The sequence below is a fragment of the Umbelopsis ramanniana genome, assembly GCF_025399195.1.
Source record: "Umbelopsis ramanniana AG unplaced genomic scaffold K450scaffold_17, whole genome shotgun sequence".
NCBI classification, from domain to species: Eukaryota; Fungi; Mucoromycota; class Umbelopsidomycetes; order Umbelopsidales; family Umbelopsidaceae; genus Umbelopsis; species Umbelopsis ramanniana.
In genome coordinates, this window is record NW_026252103.1 from 185,828 (window position 1) to 198,337 (window position 12,510).

General features: G+C 41.9%; 5 protein-coding genes and 1 non-coding gene across 6 annotated transcripts; 3 read left to right on the plus strand and 3 right to left on the minus strand.

Moving 5' to 3' along the window:
- Positions 1-1,504: 1,504 nt before the first annotated feature.
- Positions 1,505-2,732, plus strand: K450DRAFT_234390 (uncharacterized protein). Its single transcript, XM_051587912.1, has 5 exons — positions 1,505-1,670; positions 1,731-2,000; positions 2,083-2,156; positions 2,224-2,363; positions 2,447-2,732. Exons 1-5 carry the CDS (start codon positions 1,595-1,597, stop codon positions 2,583-2,585), a joined length of 699 nt encoding a protein of 232 aa, XP_051446050.1. The 5' UTR covers positions 1,505-1,594; the 3' UTR covers positions 2,586-2,732.
- A 1-nt stretch (position 2,733) lies between these two features.
- K450DRAFT_279440 (uncharacterized protein) lies at positions 2,734-6,270 on the minus strand (the record flags this gene model as incomplete). The annotated part of the gene is made up of 14 exons (XM_051593332.1): positions 2,734-3,376; positions 3,443-3,498; positions 3,581-3,879; positions 3,944-3,990; positions 4,054-4,172; positions 4,239-4,419; positions 4,483-4,830; positions 4,894-5,141; positions 5,208-5,555; positions 5,629-5,714; positions 5,785-5,792; positions 5,884-5,892; positions 5,952-6,084; positions 6,146-6,270. 14 exons carry the CDS (start codon positions 6,268-6,270, stop codon positions 3,068-3,070), a joined length of 2,316 nt encoding a protein of 771 aa, XP_051446051.1. The 3' UTR covers positions 2,734-3,067.
- Positions 6,271-6,479: 209 nt separating this feature from the next.
- Positions 6,480-8,181, minus strand: K450DRAFT_234396 (uncharacterized protein). The gene is made up of 7 exons (XM_051587913.1): positions 7,881-8,181; positions 7,807-7,817; positions 7,687-7,732; positions 7,511-7,624; positions 7,256-7,443; positions 7,132-7,178; positions 6,480-7,069 (listed from the first exon to the last, which is right to left on the minus strand). Exons 1-7 carry the CDS (start codon positions 8,013-8,015, stop codon positions 6,672-6,674), a joined length of 939 nt encoding a protein of 312 aa, XP_051446052.1. The 5' UTR covers positions 8,016-8,181; the 3' UTR covers positions 6,480-6,671.
- Positions 8,182-8,185: 4 nt separating this feature from the next.
- On the plus strand, positions 8,186-10,040 carry K450DRAFT_234406 (uncharacterized protein). The gene is made up of 8 exons (XM_051587914.1): positions 8,186-8,525; positions 8,603-8,624; positions 8,700-8,734; positions 8,814-8,862; positions 8,928-8,992; positions 9,093-9,176; positions 9,290-9,393; positions 9,464-10,040. Exons 1-8 carry the CDS (start codon positions 8,355-8,357, stop codon positions 9,900-9,902), a joined length of 969 nt encoding a protein of 322 aa, XP_051446053.1. The 5' UTR covers positions 8,186-8,354; the 3' UTR covers positions 9,903-10,040.
- Positions 10,041-10,325: 285 nt separating this feature from the next.
- Positions 10,326-11,575, plus strand: K450DRAFT_299023 (uncharacterized protein). The gene is made up of 2 exons (XM_051593695.1): positions 10,326-10,634; positions 10,699-11,575. Exons 1-2 carry the CDS (start codon positions 10,572-10,574, stop codon positions 11,431-11,433), a joined length of 798 nt encoding a protein of 265 aa, XP_051446054.1. The 5' UTR covers positions 10,326-10,571; the 3' UTR covers positions 11,434-11,575.
- Positions 11,576-12,350: 775 nt separating this feature from the next.
- On the minus strand, positions 12,351-12,450 carry K450DRAFT_t43. Its single transcript has one exon. It is a non-coding gene; the product is annotated as a tRNA-Tyr (tRNA).
- Positions 12,451-12,510: the final 60 nt, after the last annotated feature.

Here is a 12,510-nt window from a genome sequence, read left to right on the forward strand (position 1 = left end):
ATGACGTCGTGGTATAGTTGGCCGAACAGGCGATGATATCTCTTCATCTTCAGGAATCGTATCGACCGACGACTGAAGTTCATTGACTGCTTCTATGAGCTGATCCAACTCTGTGTAGATCTCGGTTTCCTTCTTGGCATAAAAAGCGACGATCTTGTCCAATGACTTGTCCAAAACGGCGATGATTTTGTTATTGCCAGCCTGGGAAGCGTTCATTAGACTTGTACGCTCATCAGCCCCTGCATTCTCAAGATCATCATGACTTGGTTGCGTTAAGGATCCGGAAACTTTGTCTTTCTCCAATTGATAGATAAGTTTTTTGATATTGGAGTATGGTAGATAATAATCGGCCCAGTCAGGCACAGCATTGAAGTGAATCTGATGAGAGAACTTCATGCTGGCTATCTATGTGTTTTTTACGCAAGTACAAAGGGGAGATAGTGAGAAACCAGAAAGGATTTAGGGGCAGTGAATCAAACTTGAATATTCGGAATTTCGACTTCTGTCAGTGAGGCCATTTTCACAGTCCTGATCAAGCAAGTCAGGTGATTGGCTTAAAAGAAAGCATTCAGCGCAATGATTGGCCGTTATTGCAGCACGCTGTGTTTCTGAGAACTTTGTTTTGTAGATTTTGGAAACCAGCTGATGGAGCAATAGTTCATGATAAGCACCTTCTTAGTTGATTTATAGCCTTTAGCATGAAGGCATGATCGTCATAAGCAGCCAGTCTTGACGCCCAATTTCTTTAATCTATTTGTTTTGGAAATGACTTCTGAGGCACTTGCTGCACTCCATATTAAAATCACAAACGTACGAGCGGTAACTGTTTTACTCTTTGTTTATGTGAGGAGTTACCATCATCTTGATCGTCTTGCTTGTAAACTACGACTTCATTCTCACACCATACCAAAAGCCACTCGGCAATTGAAAAGTGTCTGTTTTCAAGTCAGTATGTAAATCATCACGATCAAATTAGAGATCCTCAGTTGCAAAATATAGGTTTACTGTAGAAGCCAATTACAAAAAAGCTTTCCTGAACGCATCAACCAGTCCTTATTTGCACTGACTGCATATACGTTTTCCATGTCTACCAATAGGCGCTTCACAGTTTGGCACAAGCTCTATAAATTTTTCTTTTCGGCCGCGTGATCGGACCTGGTCAAAGGGCAAGACATCATGCTACTCGCGCCGCGGAAACCGTTTTGTCATAAGAGCCACCTTTCGCTTTACATACAGATGTATGTCTGAATAGAGTACATATGAAAAGCATGTCTTCGTTAGTATATACATAGCAGCGTCTAAATGTTTCGAAAAGCGCAGAATTATACATACAAGTTGTACTAGCGTCCCTTGTCTATCCTCACTGAGACCAAACCTTACCTTGTACATCAGTTACACTTAGAAGAATCTCCTATCTTCGATTCAAAAGAATGAACTTTGTTTAAAGATGCGATATGCTGTAGGAGTTGTAGAAGAAGAAATTCACCATTGTGCTGTTTTAAGTTATGACTCGGACCCGTCGTGTGTCCGCATCAGAGGCGGACTTCAATTTAACAGGATCTGCTTTGCAAGCCAGCAAAGGTCCCTTTTGAAAATGAGCAACTTGACCTCTGAAACAGAAAGTGCGGATAAGTCCGAAGCACCGTCAACTTCTCCACAGCAATCTACAGGTAAAGACTTTTCAAAGATGCTTAGTGGCTGCAAGTGAACATGAACTTATGCCAATGTAGGAAAACAATCTCGATTTCAAGTCCCTGGTGGACTTTTCTCGTCATTTCAAACTAGACAGCTACTTGGAAACGTATCAAATTCCGTTAATGCGTTTTCGCAAACCTTCCAGCAAAAAGCGAAAGATCTTCCCTCGTCGTGGAATTCTATATCTGAAAAGTTACAACATCTGCCAACAGATATAGCGCACTTACCACAGAGCTTTGAAACAGAAAGAGACCAATTTGTTAAAAGTAAATCAAACACAGAAAAGACTGCTCGAAAAGGAAGTGGTAAGTATCATAGATGTCTTACCGCCATTCAAATCATCATCCGTTGCGCATTATTCAAAATACTGATACTGGAAACCTGTAGAACATGTGGCTGCTTGGGTTGGATTTGGTGAATACGAAGAAATATTAAAGAGCAAGATTCTGAGCTTATCAAAGGTAAGGCTTCAATTCGGTTAATTGAATTACTTTGCCTTTGTCGTTAACGACCCCGTTTCATTTTCAGGATAGGCGTAACTTTCTCATTGACCCACCAGAAGGCGCTGCTTACCAGTTTGATCTAGGTATCTATGGTCCAGTAGCAGCCGCGACGCTCAAAGAAGATCCCAATCTGTCGAAGATGCGCTTTGAGCTTGTGCCTAGAATGTGAGTGTTACAGATACCAAAAGCAAAAGGTGAACATGTTTCAGGCTCTGACCATGCTGTGCACCGCCACGTATTGGGAATAGAATCAAAGAACCTGGCTTTTGGCATAACTACTTTTACCGCGTTATGCTAGTGAAAAAATCAGTATTTGATGGAGACGATGGCAATTGCGAAGACATATACAAAGGAAATGATGTGGAAGAGGTACATCAAAGGATCTGACAATTGTGTGCTTTGTTCGACTCATCCTAACATAGGATTTAAACTCGTTTAGGAGAAGAAGGAAGACGTCTTATTTAATTTCAACGATGTGGAAGGCGATCAAGAAATGGATGATGCTAAGGATGCTTCCGGTACGTAAAGTGTAATACTCGCTGTAACCTATCATCTCCACGTCGACTGATCATAAAGGTTGCAGACGAAACGCCTGTTTCACCATCATCGGTTTCCAAAGAAAGCAAAAATGCCGCTTCAAGTCCATCAGATACCCCGTCTGCACCAGCGGATATGGAGGATTGGGAACGTGAGATGAGGGAAGCTGCAGGATTGTTTTGATATCATTTACCCTCTAAACCTTGTTGTATCATCATTATTCAAAAACGCATTATGATTAATTTATTATTTTCGGAGCTATTCATCGTGGTGGTGTATATACAGTGAATGACATGTTGTTCGAATCTGTATGTGATGTCGATTGTATCTTATCACCATACTGCAACGCCTAATCCTTTGGTAATGCTAGGCGGATATGTATTCGCTCCAAATCCATTCCAAGTATTGCTCATTATAAGTGTTAGCGTAGAAGGAACATTGGCAATTGCAAATTCGGCATGACGAAGATATGCTCGGTTGATGGGCTGTCCGTTCAATTCCATGCTCGCAATGTATTTGTTTTCTTTCGAGAAGTTACTGCATTGAACAGTAAAGGTACTGTTGACCGCAACCAAAGAGATAGTATAGGATGTAAAATAAGGTGTTGTCACCAGATAGACATCAGTCCCGGCAACCGGATACTACCATGCACAGCTCAGTCAATAAAGCCTTTGCAAATTAGGATAAAATTATTTAGGGTGACTTACCAGGCCAAGCATTGCCCAATTGACGAAGCTGCCCATAGCACCACTATCATCGTTACCTATATACATACATACAGTAAGGATCATAAAAAATAAACAAACCCTGTCAGCATTCATATCATGCATTATGAAATTACTTACCAGGTAGACCGGCGATGTTAGTGCTATAGTTGATGTTCATTAATCGTCGGACACGATCAGCCGCTTTGTCCGGTCTCCCTGCAAAGATATATTGAAATGGCGTCATGAAGGCTGGCTCATCTCCCATGTCGTGGTATCCTTTGTCAAAATACGTGTCCAGTCTAGAAATGAATTCTGCAGGACCGCCAACCATATCAATCAGACCTTGTTGATCTTGAGGTATGAAAAAACTATAAGCCCATGATGACTCTTCATAAAATTCGCCACCGGTGGGATTGAGGAAACAGCTGAGATGATTCCTGTTTGTAGCGAAATGTGAGCAACTGCATCTAAAGGTTGAAACAGGACGTTACGTATACTCACATTGTGGGCCCGCAAAATTGAGGAGGATAATAGTTCCAAGTGCCATTCTGTCTCGCTGTGTTAATAAGCCATAGTAAGAGCGCAACCATATCATAATCGCATGGTCTTACCTCGTATTTTGGTTGAATAAAGCCATAGTGCCCGGAATCCTTCACCTTTGGATTCCATAAATTCTTCCAGTTAGAAGCACGACTGGTAAAGTTTTGGTATTCGGAAGATTTTCCAAGCTCTTTAATGCTACAACGTAAGTAATCGTATTGGGAACAACCATATCTTTGTAGTGCAAATCGCTTACCTCTCGCCACAAGTCCGATAACAAAGTCGTTAAATGCATATTCGACAGTACGTGTAGCAGACCGTCTTGAAGCGATGGGTTTGGACCAAGTTGTCAACGGATGTGAAGGCACGAATCCATGTTTATTATAGAATTCGACATCTCCTCTGCCTTCCCAACGCCAATTGTCATTCGGAGGTTGCTGTTGAGTTAAATGTCAGTCAGTTATGGCAATTAGATTTCTATCCCATCCCTAGACACTCACGTCATTGACGTCTTTCATCAAAGCTCGCCAGCCTTTTTCCCAATCGACGCCACCATAGTATTGTCCTAGCTTGAGTAAGAAATCGCCTAGTATGTTATCGGCATTGCTACCGCCTTGCGTCCAGCCTTGCGCACTCATTCGGCAGTCAGGCATCCAGCCAATATTTTCAGCTAAATCGATCAGTGTTCGTACCATTCCGGAGGTTGCTTCAGGTTGCAGCAAGGTCAACATTGGAATTACCCCATGCCAGATATCCCAGCCGCAATAAAAGTCATCGTAGTAAGCATCGGAAACATAGTCCGGGTTTTCGCCTGTCTTATCGACAGGTGATATCATTTGACGATAGAGCTGAGCGCATACATCGCGAAGTTAATATCATTTATGCTTTACGACACATCACTTAACACTTACACTTGAATAGAATAGTTTTCGTTGGTCTGTAGTACCGCCATCGACTATGATGCGTGATAATGCATTGTTCCAAAGTTGCTGTGCAGCCTGCCGAACCATATCAAAGTTCGAATCCGGAATTTCATTTTCGCCATTTTGGCATGCCTGAGCCTCTGATATAAAAGAAATTCCAATACGTGCCATCACAGGTTTGAATGGCGAAACGTCTTCGCTATTAAAGTAAGCCACTGCACCAAGGCGCTGACCAACTAATAAATTATATTATCAGAATTCTCATCCCTATGAATATGTTAGCTAGTCGACCTGTTTCTCACCTTCAGCTACAGCATGGCTACTATTGCTCAGACCATTTTGATTGAATGTTTGGAAGTTGTTGAAAGTGGCATTAAAATCTGCACAAAAGTAAGCAGTAAAGTAGGAGTCTTCTGGCCCGAAGCTCGCCCTGTACGTTCCAGAGCCTATTATTCGGTTTGAACCTTTGACGGCTACTTGTCCCATTTGAAAGCTGTTGTAGAGATCGTTCGCCACATCCATTAAAACAGCCGGCTGCGTATGATCTGAATAAGTGATTCTATAGAGAGATGTTCTACGTGTAGCTGTAGCTTCTACTAGGGTATTTTCATATCGTGCGAGTCTGATGGAAAAGTAACCAGGGGAAGCAGCTATGACAATGGTATAATTGTTAGTGATGATGTTTTAAAAAAATTTGAGGCACGGGTTTCAGCATTCACTCACTGTCTGACCCTTCAACTCGTGGGGAATAATAATCTTTGTAAGTCCAGCTCGAATTTGTCACTGGCTGCAACAAGAAGTTTCCATAGCTTTTCAACCTCATAGTTTCAGTAACAAAACAGCTGCAGATGTTTACCAACAAAAGACATCACCACAAACCTTGAACCCTGTAAAATTGACCCAATGAGACAATAAAAGGAACCAGTTATGGAAAGTGTTGCATTTGCAAGAATTGGATTATAAAAAGCTCAAACTTACACCACCCGTCTATGAACGCATGAATTAGTCAATATTTTTTCATAACAAACGAATGTTCAGCAACTTACACCATCACTATGCAGCTGGGAGAATCCTTTAATGTGTCCTGTGGGGTAATAGCCAGCTTGGTTGTTACTAGAATTTGTGTCAGGCCCTGGTTTTGCAAGGCCAAAAGGTATGGTTGCCCCGGGAAAGACGTGCCTGACGCCAATTTGATATTAGCTGATGTTCTATATTGTCAGTCCATTCGTAAAGAGCATACCCGCCACTTCCAGTCCCGATGAATGGATCAACCATAGCTGTAAAATCGATGGCACTACCATCTTCAGCTATGACCTGACTGGCTGACAGCAGGATAGCAGTAGATATGAGCGCTGATACTTTCATAACCTTTGTTTTACTCAGGAGATGACGAGGAAGAGGGAGTCAAAGATTGAGATTCAGTTTTTATACGCTATTTGGTCCCTCAACTCCCTATGTACAATTATATATTCCGACTCATTTCAAGCAGGTCCCTTAGGTGAGTTTACAAAAATCAACCGAAACAATTGTGTGATCCCTCTATATAGCAATGGCCAGTATACAAATAACTTCCATATTGCATCGCACGACAAAGTGTGAATAGAGTTTATTGTCATTACATGAACCTGGTACAGTGTGGCCAGTGCACGCAACTGCAATGGCTTACTTTAAAAATGAGGAGTACTTTAGGTTTTAAAAATATAGGATAAAGAAGCTTAAATAGGACTACACAAAATTATTATCACCAGCTGAAGTATTCCAAAGGTTTATGCTCTTTGACTCATCAAGTCGTAAATAACTGACTGTGAGGCATCGACAGGCTGGTTGTTCCCAGAGCTTGGTAAAAAGACGATCTTCGTGTGTGGGGCTTTGGCCATTCCGTTCAGAGTCTCAAGATATCTTATTTGCATAGCAGATTGTGTATTGAGGATATCAGCAGCTTCTCTCATAAGTTTTGCAGAATCGACTTCGGCTTTGGCAGCAATGACCTTGGATTCACCAATTCGCTTCGCTTGAGCAGCTGAGGATAGTGACTCCTGAAGTTCTCTCGAGAAGGATAGATCTTTGATTAATATCGATTCGATCTTGACACCCCATAGCTTTGCAGCTGGGCCAATGATGTCTTCAATCTCGCTGGCAATGGCTTCTCTGTTTTCAATACAATCTGGAGGTATAATGGGTTAAGACAGCCTTCGTATAGTCATACAATGGAGTTTTGAAATTTACCTTGAAGGACTCGAGAGCCCAAAACATGACGCAGGGTCGTTCTTGTTCTAATTTCAGGTTGGTTAGTCCATCACAGCATTTTGAAATATGGGTATGGCATTATATTCTTATCGAGGGGAAATACCTTTCGATCAGGCACTTTTGAACATCAGTAACTCCGAACGTCGCTTGGTAGGGATCGATGATATGCCAGTAGAGAACAGCATCCAAAGAGACATTGACATTGTCCTTTGTCATAATAATTTGGCGAGTAATTTCTTGAATTTGAATTTTGACATCAATTCGGTCAATACGTTCTGTGAAGGGATTTATCTGTATAGGGTACGATATGGCATAAGCATTGCGGACACCACTCTAGCTGGATCTCCGATGTACCTACCTTGATCAAACCAGGATCAGAGCACTTGTAGAATTTTCCAAAGCGGCTGATGAGACCGACATAGCCTTGATCAATTCGCTTATAAGGATTTGGACAGCATACGATACAAGGGACCTTCAGTAGAAAAAAGTGTCAGGAAGAGTGTTTAAGGTTGTCAATGGAATATAAATTCATACCGATCCAAGTGTTCCAGCAATGGAGCCCAAGCCGTTCATCATAGACCTGAAATGTTCATACATTAACAACTTTGTAACAAATGACAGTGAAGTTCTCGAGAATGTCTCGAGAATGCTCACCCATAGAAGCCCTAGCACGAACAAAGGTATTAGTTTGCGGCTGACGTTCAAACGAAGCTATTCTTCAGACTTACATGTTCAATAGTATCCAGACTCAGTTCTGTGGCAAAAGACGGTTGCATGCCCTGTTGAGCAAGTTTTCCTTGAGGAATGTCTTGAATCTTTAGAGCATCCTGGGCCACATAGTCATTAGAAGGAGTTGAAGACATAGTGCAGATTAATTTCCTTTCGTGTGAGAATCCACTTCAGGTAGCGGCGTTGCGTACTGAGTAAGACTTGTAATATATTATTCGAAAAAAAAGTTACTCTCTTTCGAATAAAAGTATTTAAGACAGTTTTCTTGAAGAATCAAATATACTGGTGCGCAGACTAGGTTTAGAAAAATCGCTCAACCTGTGTGCGAAATTCGCAGTTTTTGTACACCTGAGATCGCAGTCCTGGTCATACCTGCCTGAACTTTTACCCTTCGCAGCTCTCTAATTTCCCGCAATCTTTTATAACATCACATTCGACTGAGTGTCATCTTCTCCAGTAACCGTTTACTTTCCATGACGCACCAAAACAATCGCTCTGAACAAGCTTTAGAGCTAACTGACCGAGCTTCTTCGTCCAACTACCCACCCACTCCGCTTATGCACACTGAGACTGAAGCTGCCCTAGGTCAACAAGGATTACAACCAACGTACGCTATGGAACTTGGCCTCGATTCTATTCCACATGTAAGAACTTGGCTCAGACTTGATCCTGTTACGACAACGATAACTAATAATTCAATGATACTTTGAAATTTCGATAGGGTTGCTATGGAACAATGATGAGTAAGTAGCTTACGCCATCTTACGTACCTCAAATATATGCGAAATACTTTTAACACGGGTTCTTTCTTTTCTTAGATACAATTGGAGCAGTCTTGGGATTCTGTGGATCGGTATGTGCAAAGATGATGCATCCCTAATTTTCGATGTCAGCTTTGCCCGATTCATTTTCCTCACCATTTTCCTTTATAGATTCCTTGTATAGTCTGCTGTCCCAATCCGTATAAACGTATCCCACAAGGTATGAATAATTCTTCTGTAGAATTTATGAACCATGGTAGCGTATTAATATCCATAATCCATCAGGCTACGTTGGTCTTGTTACCCGCTTCGGCAAATTCTACAAGTGTGTGGACCCTGGTCTGGTCAAGGTATGTACAGATGTTTCTCCTTAGATTTTCACAGGGCTGAGTACATGCATAGGATGGTATGCTTACAAAAATTTCTCTAATAACACACATTGTTTATTAGATCAATCCCGTTACCGAGAAAGTCAGAAAGGTTGATATCAAAATTCAAATCAGCGAAATTCCGGAGCAAGAGATTATGACACAGGTAAAAAAAACGACCTAGATATTATTCATTTGGTGCTGGATGGACAATAAGCTTTTGTGTCCGTTTAGCCTTTTGGTGGCTGATTTACTAATTCTAATAATATCACCTTTTAGGATAATGTCAATGTCAAAATAGAGTCTGTCCTCTTCTGGCACGTTATGGATCCTTACCAATCCCAATACGCAGTAACAGATGTTGAGAGAGCTCTTACAGAAAGGTCAGTGCTTTGATCTGTGGTTCATCTTGGCTGCTATAAATTTTGTATTCACTATATGTCTGGTGTTTAGAACACAAACGACACTTCGACACATTCTCGGTGGCAAGGTGCTACAGGATGCTATTGAAAACCGGGAAGCTATTGCTGGAGAGATCCAAGACGTTATCGAACCCTCCGCGAGATTGTGGGGTGTCAAGATTGAATCCATCCTTATTAAAGACATCATGTTTTCTCCTGAACTCCAAGCGTCACTATCTTCAGCGGCACAGGCTAAGCGTGTCGGAGAGTCTCGTGTCATTGCTGCGAAGGCTGAAGTAGATGCCGCCAAATTAATGCGAGATGCCGCCAACATCTTAAATACTCCAGCTGCTATGCAAATTCGATATCTTGAAACTCTAAGCTCCATGGCTAAAAACGGGCAGGGACCAAAGACTATCTTCATGCCACTCGATGCTTCGAACAAGATGGATATGAGACTTGGTCAACCTAGTGGATCCCAACCTATGTAACCTAATTATTCATTCACTCAAATTCTTTATATCTATCTAATTACTGTAGCCTTGTCTTTCAACGGCAGAAGATTTAGGCTGAAGTTTTAATACAGTAGTGAGCTTAAAATTTTCGTAATAATTTCGCTTGATCCGTAGTATGAAATCATCTTGTACTGTGGGAAAACTGCGCACTATTCACCCTTATGGGTGGAATGCGTAGAAGAATTGCTCTTTCTATGCAGCGCGGTCACATTCATGCTCCTTTTTTTGATGCAGGCTACGGGTGAAAATCAGGGTTGCTTCCGCTGTTACCAAAAACTGCGCACATCTATCTTTAGTGATAGAAGACATCTCTGAAATGACTCTATATCTATTTTGTCACTTAGTACCATCCTGAGTACCATTACAAGGTTTTCTTGACAACGGCGTCGTAACTACAAAAAAAGACGCCGTTATGTCTAAACGATTGGCTTATTTCCCATTTTGGTACGGATTGGCACGTGACTTGTTTCTACTGCTGTCTGAAACCTCGCACATTTGTAAATGCGAGATTTCAACTCGGACACAATTGCCGCCCACAGCTCGAAAATAATTCAACCTATCTTCCGTTAAGATTAAGGTGTTTTGTCGCTTGAATCGCCTCCATTGCGCTCCTGACGGCCAAAAAGTCCTACTCACAGCGCGACCATGGATGCTCAAACAAAATCAGCTCACCAAGCGACCTCAGAAATCTCGCAGGAAGTCACCGAGGTAAGCAATCCTTTCAGCTACGGGATAGATATGAAAATCAATATCTAACGCGTTTGACTTCCAGTATGCTAAGTTATTGAAGACGCGCCTGCAATATGCACGGTATAAAGTGGAGCATGACCTCGTTAAAAATACTTTTTCGGAAATTGAAGCTGCTTTATCCTTTCCTCACCTCGCACCTCATCAACATCAAACAGACGATCTCTCTCCATCCCACGAAGCAGCTAACACATTGGCTGCCATTAGGAAGAGAGTCGACCTACCTCCGACCCCTCACTCTCCGCCAAGAAACGTTAGTCTACCGCTCAAACGGAGATCAAGTTCAGACGATTATGAATCTGAAGAAGCTGCTCAAACTATTCTGATGCTATCTTCAGGAGGTGGAACTCCAAAGCTCTCAAGCGCCCGTTCACCTGTGAATGGGACATTGTCTCCACGTATGGGTTCAAGTTCACCTACGCTACCATACTCACTCACGAAAAAACCGACGCATGAACGACAACCATCTAAATTGACTAACATTGAACCACAGGATATTAAGGATTGGCCATTCCGCGAACGTTCATTCGAAAGAGGCTCCCTTTCGCCTCGTTTTATCTCAATTCCATCTCGGCACGTTGAGACGGACCCCGCAGACAACCCCTTCCTTGTAGCTAAATCATCATCACCTAAAATTGCCGACGCCGATCGCCTTTCCGACAAGATTAGCAGACAGCCAACTCCTAAGCAGCAAGGCATGCTTACCGACTTGTTTCGAGTAACAAAACCATCCAATGGCTTGCGAAATAAGCGGGCTTGATGCTTTCATGCCACTTTAATCACTTACTACTATAATCTTTGTCCTTCCTCCCCATATTCTGTAATTAGACCAATCGTGATATAGGCGTCACGAATGAACACATATATTTAAAAAATACAACTTCTTTTGATTTTCTTACGGGTTTGTTTCAAAAGTATACATGCGATGATCGATGTTTACCCTTAGCCAAAGTAGTATTTATAACGAGAAGTGACGTTGATATCGAGAGGTATGACATGTGTCTTCAAGATAATTTCTATGCAAGCGTTGGAGGGCCCATTTCAATTTTTAACCAGCTTCTATTCTGTAACACAATGGTTGACCAAACTTATTTGTACAAAATCATCTTGCCAAACAACGCTTTCATTGAGCAATCCCCAGCATCGCAATTTGAACCTACCCCGTTCGATGTAGCCAGCGGTTTTATACACTTGTCGACAGCACAACAAACCCCAAATACTGCAAATCGATTCTTCAGCTCGAATGAAGCCATCTGGGTACTCAAGATTAAGTCTGCTCACATAGACTCCAAAATCAAGTGGGAGATGGTCACCCACAGTGATGACGGCTCAAATGACAGCTTTCCTCATTTGTTTGGTACATTTTCAGTCGCCGATGTAGCTGATGTTGCAAAACTAAATAAAGCTGAGGATGGTACTTGGGTCTTCCCACAAGGATGGCTCCAATAGTGCAAACTCTTTATACCACAATGTGAAAATGGCGTCGATTGAGCGTTAATTTAAATTCGTGTGCTATGGTAGCTGTTTTAGTGCTGATCGATTCCCATAATGATTACTTCGCTCGTTGATCGGCCAGCCTATCCAATAAAAGCTTGTTGCAGGAATCTTGGTGGTGAAGCAAAAGTTGTACGTTGTCGGCTTCAAAAAAAGTGATATTTGATTCAAAAGCAAAAAAATTCCGATCTGCCAGATTCGAACTAGCGACCTAGAGATGACAATTTAGCCCTTATTGGGGGCTCACTACAGTCTCCCGCTCTACCAACTGAGCTAAGATCGGTTTCTTGTTTTTTCGGGACCATTTTATATTACAAGTACCCATTAATGTAAGTACTACTGT